General features: G+C 37.4%; 1 protein-coding gene and 1 long non-coding RNA gene across 3 annotated transcripts; one reads left to right on the plus strand and one right to left on the minus strand.

Moving 5' to 3' along the window:
• Positions 1 to 20,111: 20,111 nt before the first annotated feature.
• On the minus strand, positions 20,112 to 22,440 carry LOC145117798 (CBL-interacting protein kinase 2-like). Its single transcript, XM_079054124.1, has 2 exons — positions 22,217 to 22,440; positions 20,112 to 21,855 (listed from the first exon to the last, which is right to left on the minus strand). The coding sequence occupies exon 2, from the start codon at positions 21,656 to 21,658 to the stop codon at positions 20,339 to 20,341; it is 1,320 nt and encodes a 439-aa protein (XP_078910250.1). The 5' UTR covers positions 21,659 to 21,855; positions 22,217 to 22,440; the 3' UTR covers positions 20,112 to 20,338.
• Positions 22,441 to 22,813: 373 nt separating this feature from the next.
• Positions 22,814 to 25,191, plus strand: LOC145116102 (uncharacterized). Of its 2 annotated transcripts, none has more exons than XR_013711874.1 (7): positions 22,814 to 23,354; positions 23,490 to 23,542; positions 23,625 to 23,707; positions 23,783 to 23,891; positions 23,981 to 24,079; positions 24,698 to 24,888; positions 24,976 to 25,191. It is a non-coding gene; the product is annotated as an uncharacterized LOC145116102 (long non-coding RNA). The 2 variants fall into 2 exon arrangements; XR_013711875.1 differs by having other exon boundaries at positions 24,698 to 24,884.
• Positions 25,192 to 25,478: the final 287 nt, after the last annotated feature.

Genomic DNA, 25,478 nt, shown 5'->3' on the forward strand with positions numbered 1-25,478 from the left:
GGTCACTATTTCAAGGATTGTACACAAAGTGATAAGGTATGTTACGGATGCAGAAGCAAGGGGCACATGTCTAGAGACTGCCCAAAGAAAAATGAAGCAGCAAGGCCAGAGGCACCGCCAAAGCCAAGGGCATTCCACATGATCCTCGACGAAGTAGATAACAACGCGAGGAATCAAGGATGAGGACTTCATATTCGAAGATCGAGTTATGCAGTAGCCATAGTATCGTATGGTGTATCCTAATAGAGGCATGGTCTAGGTTGAACTTGAACACCTATGTAATCGTTTCAAGGAATAATATAAAACCTTCGTTTTGTTATCTGGTGTCTTAAGTTGTTATGTGATTTTCTTGAATGGTGACTTGGAAAAACTGCGAAACAATACTTGGGACGAGTATGAGTAGGTGTGAATGGTAGTAGAGGCCTATACTACCGGAAGCACATGACTCACACTTGGATCAGGGAAAGTCACAAGGTTACCAAGAAGCTAGTAGTTGATTCCGTTTTGTTCATGTATGTCATTACCATTGTTTCGGTAATGACTAAGAAGATGATTGTTATTCTGACCCTAGTGGTCATATCAAATTGAGTCCGACTACGATGAGTATGTTACGTGGTTCAGAGAACCAAGTTCGATGTAGCATCTAACTTAAGCCAGAAGATTGAAATAAAAGATAATCAAAGCGATCAATAGATGTATCGCGATAGTTGCTTGTAGCTAGAAATGCTACCTTTTAAGATGTGATTAGAACATGAAGGAAGGTATAGTCTGTTCTGGAATTTGACTCTAAGAGACCTGAGTCTAAGCGTTGCAACATGCGATGATAGGTCATTAGAATATGACATATCGGTCCATTGTAGTAATAAAAGAACTTATCTTAAGTTTGTTAAGAAGAAGAAGCAGTCTCCAGTAAGGATCGAGATTGTGACTTGAAGGTCATAATTTTGAGTCTAACGTGAGATAGGGAGTAGGTGCAAGATCGAGCACCGCCTGCAGTCAAGGAGTCCAAGAGTTAAATACTCGTTCGAAGCAACATAGAAGTTACGGTTATTACCTAGGATGAAGAGTTAACGTAGGGAGTCATTATATAAGCCCTGTTTCGTTGATGATTCTGGGACGTAATCATCCTAAGGGGGAGATAATTATAGCGCCCGTAGATCCGGGCTAGTCAATTTAGAGACAATGAGCATCAAAAATGAGTTTTTGATGGAAGATTATTTAGAAGGATTAATCTTAACCAAGTTGTAGAATATGTCACAAGGGTTCCGTACATATAAAGAATGCCGAAATCCGAGTTATAACGAAGAAGTTATGGCACGTCGAAGTTTCGCGACAAAACCGGCACGACACTACGCGACATAAATAGTGAATTTACGATAAATGAATTTTTGGCCTTAGTGATCTAAACAAAAGTTGTAGTATACGTTAAACCGAGAGCGTGCATAAAAAGAACGTCCAAATCTGACTTCGTATGATGAAGTTATGATTTTTCTAAGATTTGGCCTAGCAGTGCACGACCCGAAACTCGAATTTTAGATCGAGCGGTTTTTGGACAATGCGACCTAAATGAGAATTGAAGATCTCATTAATAGGAACTCAACAAAAAAAAGACAGACGAAAACAGAGTCCGTATGTAGAAGTTATGAATTTTACGCGGACATTTAACCGTGTAGTCACCTTCTACTGTTAAATTTAAGATTGGTCTAGAATTAGCCGACGGAGTCAAAAGGAAAGTTGTAGATCTTATTTTTACCTACGCGTGGATATAAAGAACGTCAAAAACGGAGCTCGTATGCGAAAGTTACGGATTTTAGAAGTCAGAAGTGTGCTGTGCGAAAATGGGTGATGTGGCACAATCTTGGCCATTGCTTTCTCCCCAAGTCTTGCCACCAGATGGTGACATGTAGCACCAAGTTCAGTCATATTTCACCCTATAAATAGAACCTCTCCCACCCTCATTTTCTTCACACCTTTCCCATTCTTTCTTCTCTCTACACTCTCTTTAAACCTCCCAAAAACTCCCCTAGCGCTAGAAGAAAGCCCCGGAGCGCTCGACGGCTCCGAGAAGAAGAGTTTTCGGCTCGGAAGTCCTGCCCCTGCAGAGCCCGGCTTCTAGTCAAACCCCCTCGTAGGTAAGATACGCCTACCTAATTTTTAATATAACTTTTATTTAAATATAGTAACGTTATTAGGACCTTATAATAATTATTTGAGCTATTATTATGGGTTATATAAGTGTCGTTATAATATCTTTTTAACTACTCGCGGTACGGGGAATCTGGTTTAAAGCGCCGCATAGGGTTGTTGGATTTCAGAAGTGCTATATGCCAAAATGGTCCTGCCTTCCGGTGTTTTATGTCTGGCCCCTGTCTGTACATAGTGGTTGGAAAATATTGTTTAAACGCTTATATAATAATAATAATGCAAGACTAATAATTAGTCACGGTAAATATTAGACTAAAATTTAGCGATAATAATGCTAGGTTTCGTCGAAGGAAAATAGAATCGTTAAAAGTGAAGCGCTGCCCGAGTTTGGAATCATCACTTTAACAAGTGAGTGCATAGTTACTTTCATCTTACGCATAGATATGAAGTATTTTATATAAATTACGTGCTATGTGTGCATATTATTTGAATACTTGCTTTCTATGCTGGATGAACGATTTTATACATGTTTTAAATAATTTAAACTGTATATGTATTTTATATCTACGAATATGTTGGGTAAAACATGGGTAGATGAATGATGAGAGATGAAAGATGATATGAGTGAACATTGGCAGCTATAGACTTAGTGCCTAACAAATAACATTCACAACTATGGACTTAGTGCCTATCGAATAAACATTGGTAGCTATGGACTTAGTACCTGTTAGATAAACGTTGGTAGCTATGGACTTAGTACATGTTAAATAAACGTTGGTAGCTATGGATTTAGTACTTATTAGCTGAACACTGGTAGCTATGGATTTAGTACCCGACGAATGAACTTTTGCAGTTATGGAATTAGTGCTTTACGAACAAGCATTGGCAGCTATGGACTTAGTGCCTATCATATAAACCCTGGAAGCAATGGGCTTCGAAATGAACAAATGCAGGATAGATGATTCTTAGGGTAGATCCTTAAGAGTAAGGAAGATAATGGGATGGGTAATTGGGTTGTTTATTTGATGTTTAAACATAATAATTAAATTATTGTGGGTTGAAAACCCTATGTACTCACCAGGTTTCCCAACCTGACCCACTCAAAATTATTTGTATCACAGGTGTCGATATGAAGCTACTTTACACTGAGGGATTTAAAAGAGATGTAGATCACTAGTGTAAATGAATGTAAGATCTGTTTATGCTTATGTTTATGTATTGACGATGACATCCCAAATGTCTTAAAATGGATAAAAATACATTTCTTCGGAAATGCTTTGATAACGTATTTATCATGTTTTTCTGGGAACAAATTCCACAACGTTTTTATTAAAAGAGGTACTCTGATTTTTATAAAGCATAAACAAAATCGGTCTTTTATGGCTGTGAAAATGGGGATGTCACAGTAGAGGTGAAGTGACAGCACCGCAAGGGATCGGAGTGGACTTGGGAGCCGAAGGATGAGATAAGGGAGCACTACCCGAAGTTATTTGAGTCGGCGGACTTCGAGGATGAAGTCTGATTCAAATGGGGGAGAATTATAACGCTCGATTCTAGGTACGAAATTATTTCCAACTTGTTCATGATTTCGTATTTGAACATGGCGTGTTGAAGCCTCAACATGGCGTGGCGATATGAATTTGGCCCGCGGAGTTTAATGAACCAACATGGCGTGTTGTGGTGTCTCAACACGGCGTGTTGGCGGCAGGGAAGGAAACCCTAATATTTAGGGTGTTGCACCCTATTTAAAGGCCTTAAGTCCTCATGGGTGGCCTCTTTACTAGCCTCCATTGTCACTAAATCCTAAAATCGATCCCTTGGTGGTGTTCTTGAGCTTTTAAGAAGTCTTTGGTGCCATTTTGTGCATTTATGAAGAAAGGAGAGGAATCGAAGTTGTCTTGCTTGGTGGAAGGGCTTTAGATCTTGAATCATCTTCCTTTGTGCAAGCTTCCTAAGGTATCAAGTTTGAAACTTGACTTATAGATGTTTAGATCTCCTTATTTCATGCTTTTGGTCCTTTTTGGGTTGATGAAGGAGTGAGGTCATTTTGAGGGATTGTTATTCCAGATCCGAGCTTGTTTTAAACTTCTTGAGCATAAAGGTGCAAACTTTATGAGAAGAATTAGTCCCATTCATGCATTAAGTCCTTTTTTTTAAGCTTAAGAGCTTCATTTAGGCATGCATAAATGTAAAGTTGGCAACTTTACGTGGTTTTCCAGCTCAAGGAAGTCAGATATATGTTCTGGGGATTTGTCTTCATGGTCTAAATGCTTATTGGTTAAGTCTTTGCTCCATCAAGTCTTATGGTTGAGTTTTGGACCCTTTTTAGTAGTCCCTAGGGGTAAAGTTGGAAACTTTACCCTTCTAAGTCTCAATTTGATTTAGATTTGAGCTTGGGAGCTCTTGGAGTCGAAGAAAACAACTTAATGTATTAAGTTGTTGGAACTCGAGCAAACACGGTGTGTTGGATGGGATTTTCCCTCCCGTGTCGATCAAGGGGAAACACGGCGTAGTCAAAGGGAAACACGGCGTGGTGGGTCAACATGGACTGTTGACCTTGACTTTTGACTTTTGTCTTTGACCAAGTTTGACCTAAAAAGGGGGTGTTGAGGTATTTTGAGTTGTATCTACGGAATTGTTACTGTTTAGGTGTCGGATAGAGCTGATATTCGGAGCCGGGACATATTCAACTATCATTCAGATTTGGAGTTGAGTTTCCTCACTGTGTTTAGCGGGTCGAAGGCACCAATGCCGACCCATGATTATGCTTTGTGGTATGCTAGTTTTCTGCGTGACTCTTGCATGTGTTATGTAATTATATGTTTATCGGGCGGGGCCCGATGACCATTTTGTATGTTATGTATCTTGTGATTATTGCATGTGTATGTGTTTCCTTGATATATGTTATATGTTATATGTATGCTGGGCGGGGCCCGATTTGTTTACCAAGCGGGGCTCGATGTCTGGCGGGGCCCGATGCCGGGCGTGGCTAAATACCGGACGGGGCCCGATGACGGGCGGGGCCCATTATGTGCTATTATGTATGGTATGTGGTATTTTGGGGAACTTACTTATGTTTAAGGTACTGCCGGTTCCAAGAGGAAGAGCTGAGGATGACTTCATCGCATACACCACCTAGATTCCACATTTGAGATTTCACTCTGATTTTTATGATATTTTATACATTTGTTTTATTTGGGATGTATGGATAATGTTTGGAATACCGTTTTACTTAATTTAAAAATGAAATTTTTGGATCATATTTTTGGGACGTTACAAGTTGGTATCAGAGCCTTGGTTTGAGGGATTCGGGCACACTCTCGGGTGTGTCTGTCTGAACTCAAACTGAGGATTTGGTAAAGTTTTTCTCAAAAAGAAATATTTTTAAAAGAAAATATTTTTCTAAAATAAGAAAGGGTGTGGTGCATGCAATCAGCCGACTTCAAGTAAGTTTTCCCAAAATACCCATACATGTTATCTGTTACGCTTTGATTTGTGAATCTGTTAATCGCATGCTAGTTAGGCCTAAAGATCTACTCAGTTTTTGCATGATAGAATGTTAGGAAAGATGCCTTGCTATGTGGTACTTTGGGGAACTCACTAAGATTTGTTCTTATTGTTTATGTTCATGGTTTCAGGTACTTCCGATTCGAAAGGGAAGGACCCTTCGTGATGGCACAACATCCTCCCCTCATGATAATCTTGATATTGTACATTGTGAATGTTTTGGAACAATTTGATGATTGAAACTATTGAATTTAAAACAAATTTTTTTTTTATCATCGTTTTTGGGTCGTTACATGAAGGTTCTGGATCTTCAAGCTTCAAGCTCTCCAAGGCTTCTCCAATGAATTCCTTCTCCATAAGAACACACAAAAACCACACTAAGGCCTTAAACTCTCACTAGGGATGTTATTCGGGTCGGAACCAAACCGAACCGACCCGAACCGAACCCGAATAAACCGAAAACCGAATAAGGGTAATTGTATGAACCGAAAACCGAACCAAATAAGCAATACGGGTTCGGTTCGGTTCGGGTATTATTCGGTTCGGTTCGGTTCCTGCCCGAATAACCCAAATAACATGTACAAGATGATTAAGGAGTCGAATAACCCGAATAACCCAAATAACCCAAATAACATTTACAATGTGATTATAAATATTGTATTTTGTATGACTTTTGTAGCTTATGATAAACATGAATAACACGGATTAACTATTCTTGACATATAAAATATAAAATCCAACCACCACAATCTTAAGATATAGTTATTAAGCAACATATTAAGCACTAAACATTAAACATCCACAACACCAAAAAATCTATCTATAAGTATATAAGTTAAACATTAAACATTCCACACCCAAATTTAAATATGAATCTTATGTTTTTATCCAAATCCAAAATAATATTTTTCAAACACGAATTAACTATTTGAGAATATTAATTGCTTGTTTTCCCTTTCCATCTTCGTTCTTTATCGCCTCTTCTAAAGCTTTCAAGACCCCATCGTCTTTCAAAATTTCTTCAATGTTGTCCACAATTGGCTTTCTTGATTTCCTTAGCCAATCTTGAGTGCAAACCAAAGCCTCTACTATATTTGCAGACAAATTTGTTCGATATGGATCCAATATACACCCGCTTGTACTAAACGCCGCCTCTGACGCCACGGTAGAGATTTGCAGTCCCAAAATATCTATCAACATAAACATAGAAAATGTTAAAATATAATTATAAAAAAAAGTATACAAATAATAAAGTTATACCTTTTACCATACGTAATACAATAGGGTAATGTCGTCGATTTGGTGTAATATGCTACTCTCAATCGATTTCGTTGATTTTTTTTGGTGTATTACGTGGGTATTTTGGGTAACGATCGATAGAACACAAGACCGATTAAGCAGTTGTGCAAGGGGGAAAAATGTGACTTTTCATATTCGGTTCGGTCCTTTTGGACCGAATAAGCCCTTATTCGGGTAACCCGGACGGAATAACCCGAAACCCGAATAAGCCTTATATAGATACCCGAAAACCGAATCGAATTGCTTATTCGGGTATAATTCGGTTCGGTTCTCGGTTCGGTTCGGGTTTTCGGGCCAAATTCTCATCCCTAACTCTCACAAATGTGGCTAGGGTTTCGAAATGACTGCTTTGGGGAGAGTGGATGATGAACATGAAGAGGCCTCAAGGGACATAAGGATTTTAAATAGGGTATTGTGACATCCCCTAATTTCTCGGCCAGAAAAGACCGATTTAATTTTTGCTTTTTAAAATAAAATCAGAGAAATCTTTTTTAAAAGATGTTGCGGAATTGGTCCCCAATACAAAATATGATAAAAGTTTGTCGAAACCTTTCTTTAAGAAATATATAATTTCATTTCATATCAAAACCTCGGGATGTCATGTTCCGATACAGATCAAAAGCATAAACAAGACATTATAAGCCTTTTAACAGTTATTTACAACTACTGGCCTATAATCCAAAATCTCTCATCGTCCTCCGACTATGCTCGGGGTCCACTACCTGTAACATAAAAAGCTGAGTGGGTCAGGCTTGGGAGCCTGGTGAGCATATAGGGTTTTCAACCTACAATAATAATAAACTTATTAAGTTCACCAATCAACAATAACCCTCATTACCCCTTCCCGTTATCCTCACTTTACGTCCCTAAACACTTTTCACAAGGGACCTAGCCTAAAGAATATCATCGGGATGGACACTACTGCTAAGGGGTTTCCTCAGCCATACATGTCCTAAAGGCAACCATGAGGGGGATGGAGTACAGTGAATGAACACTCTAGTTCATTACACCTACAGGTTGCGGGCCTGCCAGTGTTCCACTGGACTGTCTAGAAAGTCCGTGGTCGTCATCCAAACTTCGCTAGATGACTGGATCTCAAATCACATCGAGGCCTCTCATCACTTTTATTTTATCACACATCACTATCTACCCATGTTCTACCCAACATATTTGTAGATAAAAATACTTATACAGTTTAAAACTTGTATAAAACATCAACTCAACAGTCACCTCAAATAAACAATTAATATATTTGCACATAGCACGTATTATAAGGTAAATACTTCATATCTATGTGTAAAATGAAAGTGACTATACACTTACATGATTTGATGAAAACCGGGCATCAATTCGTTTCCTAAAACGTTCGTTTCTAATAAAACCGGGAGTTTTATTCAAGAACCGGGCTCTACGAGGGTCGGGCTTCGAAACCGAAAAGATAAATTTTTCGGGCTTCTCGGGCTCTTCGTGGCGTATTCCGGGGTTTATAATCGATACCGGGGCTTTGGGGAATGTTAAGATGAAGAAAATATGAAGAAAGGGGCTAAAAGTGGCAATTTCCCAATTATAGCCGAGAAGGCTCGCATGACCCTTCTATTTATAGGGGGTCCGAAGTCGATCTTAGAAGGGGGGAGTCATCAGGCGAGGGCAGGTGGCATCAGGAGCGAAGACCACGCGACAGCAGCTGGGCGAGGGTGTGCATGTGCTCGCACGTGATCTGCGCATGCGAAGCCTCGGTGTCGTCTCCTGATTGGACCGCGGCCTAGGGTCCGAAGTAGGGCTTCGTGGCTCTCTCGCGAAGGCTCGGACATGTGCTAGGGGGTACGTGTTGCCTTCTCAGTGGACCACTTCGAATCAGCTCACGAGATCGGATGACTCAGCAGCTCGGACACGTGGCTCACATGACTCACCAATTTTGGACACGAGGCATGATCTAAGCGAGGGTGACGTGGCAAAAACGTGACTATGCGAATTTTCTCGATTTTTGTGCAAAACTTCTAAAATCCATAACTTTTGCATACGAGCTCCGTTTTTGACGTTCTTTATATGCACGCGTAGGTAAAATTACGCTCTACAACTTTCGTTTAGACTTTGTCGGCTAATTTTGAATTTAATTTTTATATTATTATTTTTAACAGACCGGGACAGGAAATCCGTTAAAAATTCATAACTTCTTCATCCGACGTCCGTTTTCGTCAGACTTTTTACCGTTGAGCTACTAATGACGAGACATTCGATTCTCGTTTAGGTTGTGTCGGCTAAAAATCACTTGATCTAAAATTCGAGTTTTTAGCTGTCTACTACTAAGCTGAAACTTCGAAAAATCATAACTTCTTCATACGAAGTCAGATTTGGGTGTTCTTTTTATGCCTACTCTCGGTTTAACGAACACTACAAGTTTCGTTTAGATCACTAAGGCTAAAAATTAGTTTATCAAAAACTCACTTTTTACGACATTCGGCCCCGTGCCGGTTTGTCGCGAAACTTCGACAGGTCATAACTTCTTCGTTATAACTCGGATTTCGGCATTCTTTATATATCCGTAATCCTTGTCACGCCCACTACAAGTTTCTTAATAGATATCGGCTTTATCTAAAATTTAATTTTGACGCTCATTTTTATTCTTAATTAATTAAACCCTAATAATTAAGCATAAAACACATAATTCACTTAATATTCACATAATTCCTTTTCATTTCTTCAAAATGAGTTACAAAGGTTAACCTAGACTATAATTTCAGTATTAATGCCTAGCCTAGAAACACGGGCATTACAATTCAGTCCCCCTTAGGATGATTCCGTCCCCGGAATCACACAGCAGCAAACAAATGTGGGTAGCGACTCATCATGTCACTCTCCGTTTCCCAAGTGAGATTTGGCCCATTCGTATGTTTCCAACGCACAAGCACTAAATCGACCATATTGCGTCTCAGCTTCTTAGTCTTACGGTCAACGATTGCCTCAGGTTCTTCAATCAACCTCTTGTTTTCATCCAACCTTAACTCAGAAATCGGAATTATGTCGGGCACATCTCCCGTGAACTTTCTCAAATAACACACATGAAAGGTGTTATGAATACCCTCCAGTTCTTCCGGTAATTCTAGCTTGTAAGCTTGATTCCCGATCCTCTGAAGAACTTTAAATGGTCCAATAAACCTTGGACTCAACTTTCCTCTTTTACCAAATCTTATAAGTCCCTTCCATGTCGAGACTTTAAGTAAAACCGAATCTCCAACTTCGAAGGATATCGGTTGTCTTTTCTTGTCAGCATAACTCTTTTGTCGATCTTGAGCAGCTAACATCCTTTCCTTTATCACTTTTAACTTTTCAGCAGTTTGATGGACTATCTCAGGTCCCATAAACTGCTTTTCCCTAGCTTCCAGCCAGCATGATGGCGTTCGACACTTTTCCCCATACAAAGCGTGATAAGGTGCCATCTTGATGCTTGAGTGGAAACTATTATTATAGGAAAATTCTAGGGATATATACACTAAAGTCCCAATATTTTCATCGATTTGACAAGAAAGTCCTAAACTTTATTTTTTTGACAGTAAAGTCCAAATTACCGGCATTTTTTTTGACACTTTTACCCTTTTTTCCCGGTTAGCTGGTAGTTAGGACTTTTTTGTCAAAAAAATAAAGTTTAGGACTTTCTTGTCAAATCGTCAGTTAGGACTTTATTGTCAAAAAAATAAAGTTTAGGACTTTTTTGTCAAATCGTTGAAAGTATTAGGACTTTAGTGTATATATCCTTTTTTTGTTAGAAATTTAATGGTATGATACTCTTTAAGCATAAGAGTTATTAAAACCTTCTCTAGTCAGCTAGATCCTATTGAAATCCTTAACATTTGCTTATTGTTAAATCGTTTTTTTAATCTCAACAAACCGACATTGAAAAAAATGGAGATAATCAAGAAAGAAAGAAAGAACCAGGGTTGTGTTGGCTTTTTGTAGTCCCAAAAATGGAGAAATAAGAAACCGAAAAAAACGAAATTGTCGTGGCTTTATACAAACACAAACAACACATGCCTAGTCAAAAGGGTGTGAATGTGGAGAAGGGAAAGAAGGGCAACTTCGTTTTTTTCGGTTTCTTATTTCTCTATTTTTGGGACTGCAAAAAGCAACACAACTCTGGTTCTTTCTTTCTTTCTTGATTATCTCAATTTTTTTCAATGTCGGTTTGTTGAGATTAAAAAAACGATTTAACAAGAAGCAAACGTTAAGGATTTCAATAGGATCTAGCTAATTAGAAAAGGTTTCAATAATTCTTATGCTTAAAGAGTATCATACCATTAAATTTCTAACCAAAAAAAATTATATATACACTAAAGTCCCAATATTTTTAACGATTTGACAAGAAAGTCCCAAACTTTATTTTTTTGACAGTAAAGTCCTAATTGACGATTTGACAAGAAAGTCCTAAACTTTATTTTTTTTGACAAAAAAGTCCTAATTACCGACTAACCGGGAAAAAAGGGTAAAAGTGTCAAAAACTGCCGGTAATTTGGACTTTACTGTCAAAAAAATAAAGTTTAGGACTTTCTTGTCAAATCGATGAAAATATTAGGACTTTACTGTATACATCCCAAAATTCTACTAGAGGTAAGTGTTCATCCCAATTACCTTGGAATTCTAGGGTACATGCTCTCAGCATATCCTCCAATGTTTGAATCGTTCGTTCGCTCTGACCATCAGTTTGCGGATGGTAAGCTGTACTCAAACACAACTTGGTACCCAATTCCTCTTGTAGACTCCTCCAAAACCTTGAGGTAAAACGACTGTCACGATCGGATACAATCGTTAACGGAACACCGTGTAGCCTCACAATTTCCTTCACATAAGAATTTGCAAGTTTATCCATAGACCATTTCTCGTTAGTGGCTATGAAATGCGCACTCTTAGTGAAGCGATCAACGACCACCCAAATCATGTCGTGACTGTTCCTTGTTCTGCCAGTTTAGTCACAAAATCCATGGTAATATCTTCCCATTTACCCATGGGTACAGGTAAAGGTTCTAAACTCCCATACGGTTTCTGATATTGTGCCTTAACCCTAGCACAAGTTACACACTCGGCCACATACTTAGCAACATCGAGCTTCATCGTCGGCCACCAGTAATAGGGTTTTAGGTCCCTATACATTTTCGTACTGCCGGGATGAATCGAGTACATGGTTTTGTGAGCTTCTTCCATCAGAAGACCTCTTACTCCTCCCGTCTTAGGTACCCAAATCCTATCTTTGAATACCTTCAATCCCTGACCGTTTGTATCAAACACCAACGTTTTTCCCAAACGTTCCTCCTTTCGGTCATTCTTTTCTAAAGCTTCCTCCTGAGCTTTCCTTATACTTTCCACAATTGTCGAGACGACTTCAATTCTCAACGCTCTTGGCCTTCTCTTTTCAATATTTACCTTCCGACTGAGAGCATCAACAACAACATGCTTTACCAGGATGGTAAAGTATCTCACAGTCGTAGTCCTTGAGTAGTTCTAGCCAGCGCCGCTGTCTCATGTTCAATTCCTTCTGATTAAAGAGATATTGAAGACTCTTATGATCAGTGAAAAGTTTACACTTAGTACCATAAAGATAATGCCTCCATATCTTTAAGGCGAATACTACCGCTGCCAACTCCAGATCATGAGTGGGGTAGTTCTTTTCATGCTCTTTCAATTGCCTCGAGGCATACGCTATCACTTTATCCCTTTGGGTCAGAACACATCCTAACCTAACTCCAGAGGCATCACTATAGACTGCTAAGTCATCAACTCCTTCAGGTAACGAAAGAATCGGTGCTTCACACAATCTCTTCTTCAACTTCTCAAAGGCTTCCTTATGCTTCTCATTCCAAGCATAAGTAGCTCCTTTGTGGGTCAAAGCTGTTAATGGAGTAGCGATCGAAGAAAAGCCTTGGATAAATCTTCGATAATATCCAGCTAATCCTAAAAAGCTTCTAATCTCCGTAGGACTTTTTGGTTGTTCCCACTTCATCACAGCTTCAATCTTTGCTGGGTCAACCATTATTCCTTCTTGGTTAACCACATGACCTAAAAATTGGACTTCTTGAATCCAAAATTCACATTTGGAGAACTTTGCATATAGCTTCTCCTTTTTCAGAACTTCCAGCACTTCACATAGATGTTTTTCATGCTCCTGCTTGCTTTTCGAATAGATCAATATATCGTCTATAAATACTATCACGGATTTATCAAGGTATGGTTTACAAACCCTGTTCATCAAATCCATGAAAGCTGCTGGGGCATTGGTTAATCCGAACGACATAACCAAAAATTCATAGTGTCCATATCTTGTTCTGAACGCAGTCTTCTCGATATCCTGCTCTCTCACCTTCAGTTGATGGTATCCCGACCTAAGATCGATCTTAGAGAAATAGCTCGAACCTTGCAATTGGTCGAACAGGTCATCGATCCTCGGCAACGGGTATTTGTTCTTTATCGTCGCTTTATTCAGCTCTCTGTAATCGATGCACATTCTCATGCTCCCGTCTTTCTTCTTTACAAACAACACATGGGCTCCCCAGGGTGATGAACTAGGTCGAATGAAACCTTTGTCCAATAACTCCTGAAGTTGTGTCATAAGTTCTTTTATCTCGGTTGGTGCTAATCGATACGTTGCTTTTGCTATCGGCGTCGTTCCTGGTAACAAGTCGATACGAAATTCTACTTCTCGATCGGGGGGCAATCCGGGAAGATCTTCGGGAAAGACTTCCGGATAATCACACACCACCAGAATATTCTGCACCTCCTTCTTCTCCTTCTTAGCATCGATCACGAACGCTAGATATGATGTACATCCCTTGGCCAAACACTTTCTGGCTTTCATTAGGGAAATGATTCCAAATTTTACTCTGCGTTTGTCTCCATACACCATAAACGACTCTCTCCCTGGCGGGTTTACTTTTACTATCTTCTTCCTACACAATATTTTGGCGTCATTGGCGCTAAGCCAATCCATTCCTAAAACTATGTCGAATCCATTTAACTCGATAGGCAATAATTCCTCGTGGAACTTATTCCCATCCAATTCAATGAGGATATTTTTCATACGATGGCTAACATGTACAAACTTGCCACTAGCAATCTCGACTAATAAGGCATTAACTAGTCTATCTACAGGCAAAGCTAGTTTTCTACCAAATTCATGCGAAATAAAGGAGTAATTGGCTCCAGAATCAAACAAAATTTGGGCAGGCAATTCATTTACGAGAAAGGTACCTGAAGCGACATCGACTTCTTCTTTTGCAGCTTCAAGGGTCATCTGAAAGGCTCTCGCCTTCGGCTTTGGTGGTAGATTGGGCTTTGCTGCATCCTTCCTCTTCGGACAGTCTTTAAAAACATGCCCTACTTCATGGCACTCAAAACATACCCTCTTGTCGGACGGACACACGTTGGTATAATGCCCAGTCTTTCCACATTTGAAGCAAGTCACCTCCCCACTACATTTCCCAGAGTGCTTTTTCTTGAACTTCTCACACCATTTCACTTCACCTCCTCCTCCAAACTTCTTGGACTTAGAAAATTTGCTTCTCTTGTTGGAACCTGAAGTTCCTTCAAATTTTCTCTTTTCACCAACTTCTGCCCTCTCCAGACCCTTCTCTCTGATATGAACCTCAACATTCTTAGCAGCCCAGATGGCGGCTTTCAAAGTGGTTGCTTGCTTAACCATCGGATCAAAGTCTGCTGGTAATCCGAGGGCAAACTTGTTGACCTTAGAGAGTTCAGTTGGAACTAGGTAAGGAACAAGCTTCAACTTTTCTGTAAAACTAGCAGCGTATTCAGTAACGCTCATCTCTCCCTTCTTTAAATTCTGGAACTCATTATTAATTTCCAGAAGGTCCTGCTCTGAGCAGTATTGCAATTTCAGCTGTACCACAAAATCTTCCCAAGATATCTTGCTAGCTTCTCCCTTGGGCATCGAATCAGCTAGTAACTTCCACCAGCTCAACACACCAGACTTTAACAGAGGAATTGCAAGTGCGGTCTTTTGTTTGTTGCTGCACTCACAGCTTTCAAACATCGTCTCCATTTCGGAGATCCAATTCATGACTTCCACCGGTGTCGGACTCCCAGATAGACACGGCGGTTTAGATGCCATGAAATCTTTGTATTTGCATCCGCGTCCATCAACTCCTCCATCCTGGTTGTTTTGTCTAACTATCGGTGGGTTGGCTTGACCAAGAGTCCCACTGTAGTTCCCTCCTACTGATTGCCCTTCATTCAATACGGGCTGTTCAACAGGTATCGTAGTCTCTTCCCTATGTTGTTGTAGTAATCGCCTTGTCTCCTCCATCTGGCGATCTAACATCATCTGCATCATTGCTTGTACCCCAACCATCGTCATTGGCTCAGGTGTAGCTCCTACAACAGGTACTTGCTCAACTACTTGAGGTTGAGGCTGTTGATCCCTGTTTCCGTTTGCATTTGCAACTCCACTACGAGTTCTTTCCATTACAATCTATATACCGAATAAGGCGAATTTAGGTGTTTATCCTCGATAGGTATTTAAATTCCCTTATCACTCCGAAACGTTTACATGTTAGTTCTAATCTCGTAATCGTACAGTTAGAATCCTACGCACATAAGGTTTCCAGATCCGGTCGGCAACAGACCATAGATCCGAACAAATAATGGCATATATGGCAAACATATAACATTTAGCACATAAAAGAATTTTAGACATCTTTCCTAAAATAAAATAGTGCTCGTGTCTAAAATATGGTAGACACTCATCTCACAATCATCACTTAGCATTCTAAGTTTAAGTCTAGAAATCCTATAATTTCTTAGTTCGCTTAAACTAATGCTCTGATACCAACTGTGACGTCCCCTAATTTCTCGGCCAGAAAAGACCGATTTAATTTTTGCTTTTTAAAATAAAATCAGAGAAATCTTTTTTAAAAGATGTTGCGGAATTGGTCCCCAATACAAAATATGATAAAAGTTTGTCAAAACCTTTCTTTAAGAAATATATAATTTCATTTCATATCAAAACCTCGGGATGTCATGTTCCGATACAGATCAAAAGCATAAACAATACATTATAAGCCTTTTAACAGTTATTTACAACTACTGGCCTATAATCCAAAATCTCTCATCGTCCTCCGACTATGCTCGGGGTCCACTACCTGTAACATAAAAAGCTGAGTGGGTCAGGCTTGGGAGCCTGGTGAGCATACTACTGCTAAGGGGTTTCCTCAGCCATACATGTCCTAAAGGCAACCATGAGGGAGATGGAGTACAGCGAATGAACACTCTAGTTCATTACACCTACAGGTTGCGGGCCTGGCAGTGTTCCACTGGACTGTCTAGAAAGTCCGTGGTCGTCATCCAAACTCCGCTAGATGACTGGATCTCAAATCACATCGAGGCCTCTCATCACTTTTATTTTATCACACATCACTATCTACCCATGTTCTACCCAACATATTTGTAGATAAAAATACTTATACAGTTTAAAACTTGTATAAAACATCAACTCAACAGTCACCTCAAATAAACAATTAATATATTTGCACATAGCACATATTATAAGGTAAATACTTCATATCTATGTGTAAAATGAAAGTGACTATACACTTACATGATTTGATGAAAATGGGGCAGCATTTCGTTTCCTAAAACGTTCCTTTCTAATAAAACCGGGAGTTTTATTCAGAAACCGGGCTCTGCGAGGGTCGGGCTTCGAAACCGAAAAGATAAATTTTTCGGGCTTCTTGGGCTCTTCGTGGCGTATTCCGGGGTTTATAATCGATACCGGGGCTTTGGGGAATGTTAAGATGAAGAAAATATGAAGAAAGGGGCTAAAAGTGGCAATTTCCCAATTATAGCCGAGAAGGCTCGCATGACCCTTCTATTTATAGGGGGTCCGAAGTCGGTCTTAGAAGGGGGGAGTCATCAGGCGAGGGCAGGTGGCATCAGGAGCGAAGACCACGCGACAGCAGCTGGGCGAGGGTGTGCATGTGCTCGCACGTGATCTGCGCATGCGAAGCCTCGGTGTCGTCTCCTGATTGGACCGCGGCCTAGGGTCCGAAGTAGGGCTTTGTGGCTCTCTCGCGAAGGCTCGGACATGTGCTAGGGGGTACGTGTTGCCTTCTCAGTGGACCACTTCGGATCAGCTCACGAGATCGGATGACTCAGCAGCTCGGACACGTGGCTCGCATGACTCACCAATTTTGGACACGAGGCATGATCTAAGCGAGGGTGACGTGGCAAAAACGTGACTATGCGAATTTTCTCGATTTTTGTGCAAAACTTCTAAAATCCATAACTTTTGCATACGAGCTCCGTTTTTGACGTTCTTTATATGCACGCGTAGGTAAAATTACGCTCTACAACTTTCGTTTAGACTTCGTTGGCTAATTTTGACTTTAATTTTTATATTATTATTTTTAACAGACCGGGACAGGAAATCTGTTAAAAATTCATAACTTCTTCATCCGACGTCCGTTTTCGTCAGACTTTTTACCGTTGAGCTACTAATGACGAGACCTTCGATTCTCGTTTAGGTTGTGTTGGCTAAAAATCACTCGATCTAAAATTCGAGTTTTTAGCTGTCTACTGCTAAGATGAAACTTCGAAAAATCATAACTTCTTCATACAAAGTCAGATTTGGGTGTTCTTTTTATGCCTACTCTCGGTTTAACGAACACTACAAGTTTCGTTTAGATCACTAAGGCTAAAAATTAGTTTATCAAAAACTCACTTTTTACGACATTCGGCCCCGTGCCGGTTTGTCGCGAAACTTCGACAGGTCATAACTTCTTCGTTATAACTCGGATTTCGGCATTCTTTATATATCCGTAATCCTTGTCACGCCCACTACAAGTTTCTTAATAGATATCAGCTTTATCTAAAATTTAATTTTGACGCTCATTTTTATTCTTAATTAATTAAACCCTAATAATTAAGCATAAAACACATAATTTCTTTTTATTTCTTCAAAATGAGTTACAAAGGTTAACCTAGACTATAATGTCAATATTAATGCCTAGCCTACAAACACGGGCATTACAGGTATCAACCCTAAAATTTAGGGTTTTGGGTCAGCGTGAGTACGCCCTGCTTACTCCTTATGTACGCCCAACATACTCAGTAGGGGCCCCGACCATCTTTAATGATCTACGCCCTGCGTACACAATATGTACACCCACCGTAGATCAAAATCTCCAAAATCCCACTTCAACTTCAAACAGCTATAACTTCTTTATTTCAACTCCGATTTCGGAAATCTTTCAATGCACGAAAAGGTATCGAAGAGCCCCACAATCCTATGAAATCACTTTTGGCTTAACACAAACCGAACTAAAGCCATAATCCATGCAAGAAGTCCGATCTATAACTTTTTCTTTTCTACCTTTCAACTCCGAAACACAAACGAGGGCTTTGATCCTATAACCAATATTATCAACATCCAATAGGGTCTAAACCCTATTTCCACGAAGTTAATGCCTTTACTTGATCCATTTATTGTCAATAATCCTGAAATAAGAAACTTTTCGAAACATGATGTTACAAATATTCTAATATGCCTAATACAATGTGAAAGCAACTTAATAGTAAGATTCTAATAGTAACATTATAAAATAGAATTTCATATATATCCTTACAAACTTTAAATATTACTTCTATATCCTTATAAATTTTAAAACTATATATACACTTTTTAAAACTATAAAATTAACATCTATATCCAAATCTTTATTTTAGTTATGATTAAACCAATTTAATATTGAAAGACTTATTTGATAAACAAGATTAAAATCATTGTCTTTCTTATTAGATTGTAAAAATGTTTATATATGAATTGCTTGAATACCAAAACATATCAAAGGTTTATTTACCTAATAATAGTAAAGTTAATAATAAATCTAATAATAATATTCTAATATGCCTAATACAATGTCAACTTAATAGTTCTAAAATAGAATTTCATATAAATTTTTATAAATTTTTTATATTACTTCTATATTCTTATAAATTTTAAAACTACATATACGTCTATTTAAAACTATAAAATTCACATTTATATCCAAATCTTATTTTATTTTAGTTATGATTAAACCAATTTAATATTAAAAAACTTATTTAAAGCTCAAAATACAATTATCAACCATCAAAGTTGTGAAACACGTTTAAACTTTTTCTAGTGACATGAAATGTTGACATTCTTAAGAGCCACTGAAACATGAAATGTTGACATTTTTAAGAGCCACTGAAGACTAGGTCTGTTACTTTTTTTAGTTTAGTTTAGTTTAGTTTTTATTATTTTTATTATTATTATTATTATTATTATTATTATTATTATTTTTAATTTGTGGCAACGATGCTTTTAGTTTTGGGTCTTATTTTTATTGTGAGTTGTCTTTTTCATGCAAAAGTTTGGTTTTTTATCAATAGTTTATTAGCAGAAAATTACATATACGACCGTCTAAATATTTAATTAGGTTTCATCCTAATTAAATTGGTTTCATATATTCTAATCTTTAATTTGGAAGGATAGTTTAGCAATATGATATTTAATATTATAATTGTTATCTAAAGTTTATTTATTAGTATTTAAAGTTTGTTATGTTGATACTATAATTATTATTTATAATTTATGTAATGATACTAATATTGTTGTTATTGTTAAAAAAATATATTTCTATAAATTGATTAACATTATCATATACATATATTTTTAATTTATTAATACAATACCTTAATATCAATGTTTGTGATTTTAGTATTTTTTATAAAATATAACTATTAGTGATTTTAGTGTTTTAAGTTCCAAATTTTTGGTTTGTATCTAAAATCTAACGATTTATATATACATATACTTAACTCGACAATAAGTGGGAAATCAAGCACCATAACACAAGTTTGAATTTTATATGTTTCAGGAATTCAAACGGGTGACCCGTTGTTAAAAAAAACAAATATATTAATATTTCAATTTTCAAGATACTAACAATATGTTTTAGTGATTAAAATTGTTAAAAACAATCTTATTTTTATATATTTTAATAAATTAAATTAATACATAAATCGATAATAATATATGAATAAAAGTTAGAAAGGTAATTCCTTTACATTGGACATTATTAAAATGATAAAAAAAAATAGTAAAGTGACATTGAGGTTTTTAAACCCGATGAAAGTTCTATACCAAAAGGGCTAGATTTTCAACTACACAATCAAATAATCATATCATACATGTCACATGATATATCTACATTCTACAATGTGAACAACTTTTTAGTAAATGGCGTGAATTGAGTTAATTCGTATCCCATAAATCAGAAAAAATGGATACACAAATGAAGTACTCTTCGTTAATTCTACATTTCATCAACCAACAACTATAACTCCATAAATTTTATCTTTGCTATAAAACACCAATAAGGGCCGGTTTTATATGCTGATTTACAATCTCCCAAAACCCGAACTTATCATCTCCCAATCGATTTACCTCAATGATGTGAAGATTAGCCGTAATCTCGTGTATTTCACAATCAATGGCTAAACCACCATTTATGCCTTCTTCTAATGCTTCCATCTTTAGCAACACTCCGTTGTTTTTCGTCACTTTTAACTTCCAACTCTTGACTATTTCTTCCAACTTCAAAACTATAGCCCCACGCGTCTCTCTTGACATGAACCTCACTTCTTTCTCATCTTTAGCATTGCGGTAGAACAATCCCGACAAGTTGACTCCTCTTGACAATGAAATGATATCAAACGCGTTTAAGTTACCATCTTTTTCTAAACTGTCTGTTGTTGCTTCTGTTAGATATGTGGAATCGTTGGGTTTCTCTACAAAAGAGCCCTTAAATGAATTAAACCGGTTTTCTAAACTGTCAGAAACCATTTTATCGGTTTTTTGTGGTTTAGAAGCCAAACCAGTTTTAAACCACGGGGTTTCCATTATTTCGGCAACGGAAACCCTGGTTTCAGGGTTTGGATCCAAGATCTTTGACACTAAACTTTTTGCTTCATTAGGGAACGAATTTGGAAACTTGAATTTTCCCATTGTGATCTTTCTATACATCTCCATGAGGTTAGAATCATGAAATGGTAGAAAACCAGCCAAAAGCACAAACAAGACCACCCCACAAGACCAAATATCCGATTTTTCCCCATCATACCCTTTCTGGTCAATCACTTCAGGAGCAACATACGAAGGGGTACCACAACTTGTATGAAGCAAACCATCTTGCCTCCTTGTTTCATCCAAAGCACTCAAACCAAAATCTGAAACCTTCAAATTCCCTTCATCATCTAATAACAAATTCTCAGGTTTCAAATCCCGGTGGTAAACTCCCCGGCTATGGCAGAAACCGATGGCACTGATGAGTTGTTGAAAGTATTTTCTTGCAGCATCTTCTTTCAGCTTCCCTTTAATCAGCTTATCAAAGAGCTCACCCCCTTTAGCGTATTCTAAAACGAAGTAAATCTTGGTTTTGCTAGCCATGACTTCGTGGAGCTGTACTATATGCGGGTGTTTGACTAATTTCATCGCAGAGATCTCTCTCTTTATTTGTGTCATCATTCCGGCTTTCATAACCTTTGATTTATCTATGATCTTAATTGCAACACTCATTCCGGTTTCAAGGTTCCTTCCATGGTAGACTTTTGCAAAATTCCCATGTCCAATCATCTTCCCTAACTCGTAACGTTGCATCAAAACACCCTCTTTGCTATCCATTTACTAAAATCAACTTAAAAAGTTTTAACACGAATCGATAGCCTAAGGTGAATTTCAAGGATTTGAAGAGATATGATCAAAACACGTTTTTCGTTCTCTTACTGGGATTCCCAGTTTTATTTTAATGGACTATATATGATAATGGAGAGAATGAAGGTGACGTGTTGACAGATACTCGAGCAAATCTATGAGTAGACCTGAAATGGAAAGATGAACTGTCAGATACATATTTTTAATCATGAAAATAAAAAGTGAAGACATATTCTTGCTTCCAACTCAATTTGAGCTGTCAATCTGTCATTATTTTGAAAGTCAAGCTGCTCCACAATAACATATATTCATAATATAACATTCAAAAGTTCTAGTCAATTAGCGCAGATTTAACATCATATTTTAAGGAATCCAAGAAATTTAAACTCTATGAATTTGCACAAAAATACAAGAAGCTTAAATTCATGGAAACATGAATCATCGAATATACATATACTATACTAACTAATCAACAGAGATATATATGAATTGAAATCAGTGAGTACCCCAAGAATCAAATATTAATACCTTCTGCGATTCAAACTGGGAGCTGTATATGGTGCAGAAGCTAGGGAGAGATGAAAAGATTCGAAAACTAATACATGATACACAAAAACCTGATTGCCATATATAAAAAATCTAGGAGATTGAATTAAACATGGAAAGTTTTTAAAATAATAAAAATAGGCCGAGTCCTTGAGATATGGTGGTGTTTCCTCACTGCTTCCTTCGTTAAAAGGTGTTGGTGGAATGATAGGTTTCTAAGTGGGTGTTGGACTCTTGTCTATTATATAAATAGAAACTAATTAATTAGTATATTAGAGCATTTACAATCGTAAACATTTTTATCTGCCACCTTAACAAAACAAAAAGGTAATGATTTCTTCGTTAATTTTCTTTTTCACAGTTCTTAATTCTTTTCAGATTTCATTTATATATTTAATACAAATCAATATAATTCTTAATAATATTAATTGTTTGTTCCTCTATCAACAGTTTTTGCTGTTCATTGGTTGATATTTTTTTTTAATTTTTTTTTTCTTTTCTTCCTTGCTGGCACCTTACGTGATGGATTACTATGCGTCACGTGTTACCTCCTCAAACAATCCACCGCCCATTCCAGTACGTGTTACCTCCTCAGGCACCGCCATATACACTTATGTCGATGCTTCCCCCTCTCCAATAACCTCTACTCTCTCTTCTTCCCATTTGTCTGCTACCGCTCCTCCTCCCTTCTTACTTCCTTCTCTAACCTTTTCATAACCACAGACACTAATACTTCCTCTCCTTTCGACAATCCCTACCGTTTTCCCTTTTGGTTCCTTCTCCGTTAAGGTTCCGATTGGAGCCGATTAGCGATGGTGTTCTTCTACGGTTGTCGCTTCTCATCTGTCTTCTTCTTCTTCTTCTTCTTCTTCTTCTTCTTTGTTCATCTGTCTATTTTCGTTCTTCCAATTTGGGGGTTATCACAGCCCAATTCCGTTATACCTTTGTTCAATTTTTTGATTCAATCCGGCGATACCCATGACCAATTCCGTTTGCTACTCTAGGACCCAGGTATGAACACTCCCACTTTCCCAAATCGAACCTTTAATTTAGGTTTCCGGTTTGCTCTGCTCCGGTGTTGCACTTCTTCTTCTGTTGATCTCAAGCGTTCCTCATCCAGGTTTAATGTCTTTAACGTTGCTCTTTTTTTTTTTTTTTGGTTTTTCTGTGTTGCCTTCCCTTACGGTTTTGTTGGTCGTTACTGAATTTGGGTTTTCGGTTATTTGATTTTAGAATTGGGTTTTTGGTTGGTTAGGTTTTCGGAAATTGTATGTGGGGATTTTGACATCTTTGTAACTTTCCTTTGAGGTAAGTTTTGATAATATATACATAATTAAGGTATTATCTCCCTTTTTGTCGATTCTCTGTAATCATTCTTCATTTCTTTTAGTGCTTCTTTGTTATCAGAAGGCTTACCCCAGTTACATTATGTTTGACATATTAGACATCTTTTGGCTATCAATCAAAGAAAAGGTTGTTTTTTTAACAGTTTTGAGGATGAATATTGATTATTCGGATCATATTGCTAATGTAGTTCATATATTGCAGCTCATTTTCCCTTTCCTAGATCTTGACATAAAGTATGATGACCTTTGCCTTCCTAATGGTGATACTACGATGATAAAGTTACTGTAGAAAGTGCTGAATCTACTCTCAAGTATGTCTACTCCAACACTAGATTCATTGAAGAATTTATTTTCTTGATTTATTTCTGATACAATTTTGACTAATTTAATCAAACTTTAGGTATAATTAGATGGGATTCGATATGCTGAAGATGTTCAACATCACATTGATCATGGAACTTCAGAAAGAGTTGCTGGTTTTATAGCTGAAGCTACTCAGGTTAGGATGAAAACTATATATCATCAGTTTGTGTTTTATGTTATCTCAAATTTAATTACAACTATGGAATCAGAATATTGATTGAAGGGAGTTGGGGAGCAATAGAATTGGCCCCAGGTGGTATTTGTATTGCTGATGAAGTTCAAACTGAATTTCATAGAACTCGAAGCCATTTAAAAAAAATAGTATATATCTTGCTATTAAACGATAGTTAATAAAAACAATTTGTAGGGATTTAAAGTTATTGTTGATGGCATTTATGTAGTATGAAATAAAGATCAAAAATGAAAAAAAAAAAAAGGGATAGTTATTTATATATTAATCTTAATGTTTTTCTACAAATAACCATCAGACATATCTTCAAATAGTATAGAAATATCATGCCATTGTAAATAAATCAAAAAGACTCCAACTATAGTTTAGCATCACTTCTAGACAAAAGGGCAAAATAGTCAACTTTTTCTTTTTATACTGTAATCCTTCAGTCCAAAACTGAAACCTTCTTTGTTTATACAACACTTACTCCAGACAAACATCATATATCCATTCGTAACTACTTAATAGAAAAAGTCTTGGATTTTTACAATATTGCCCTCATGTATCGATAATTACATCCAGGGAGTTGGAGATGTATTACCAACTAATGTCTCAAAAAATACAATTCAACACTTTTGGAGAGAACCCTGTGCGTTCAACTGGTGGACTTGCGGTGCTCAGAGTTCTTGACAAAGAAAATCGCCAAAAACATTATGCTGATATGGGCTCCCATTTGTTTGGGAGATTGAAAGATCTTCAACAAAAACATGTTTGTAATAATTTGTTCATTCATCTTTATATTTCATAAACACTCCCTTATTTATTTTGGTTTACAAGAATCTCTTATGGATATTGTTTAGTGATTGGAGATGTGAGAGGGAGAGGATTGATGGTGGGAATTGAGCTTGTGACTGATCGAAAAGAGAAGACACCAACAAAGGGCGAAACTGCCATTTTGTTTGAAAAACTATATGTTACAATCAATGAGCAACAAGTGAGAAATTTACTCAATGTACCCTTGTGGGATTTCCAATTTTTCCTATTCCTTCTATCAGATTGATTTCCACTTAGTTCTTTGGGTTTGGTATTGATTTCCACTTAGTTCTTTGGGTTTAGTTGTACCGAATACATATCCGATCCTTCACTAGTTACCGTTAAATTTGGATAACTAAACAATATAGTAATTTTCTTGTAACTAAACAATATAGTAATTTTCTTGTCCCAAGTCTATTGATTGAGATGCGATTTTTTGTAAAAAAGATAAAAGTTTCGAACCTTGATATGCATAAAATATTGTTGCTTCAGCAGAAACAATGCAGAAATCAAAGAAAAAACAACTAACCTTGTGCTTTTGATATTCCCC

Source organism: Lactuca virosa, chromosome 5 (assembly GCF_052849685.1).
Source record: "Lactuca virosa cultivar CGN04683 chromosome 5, Lactuca_virosa_CGN04683_v6, whole genome shotgun sequence".
Classification (NCBI taxonomy): domain Eukaryota; kingdom Viridiplantae; phylum Streptophyta; class Magnoliopsida; order Asterales; family Asteraceae; genus Lactuca; species Lactuca virosa.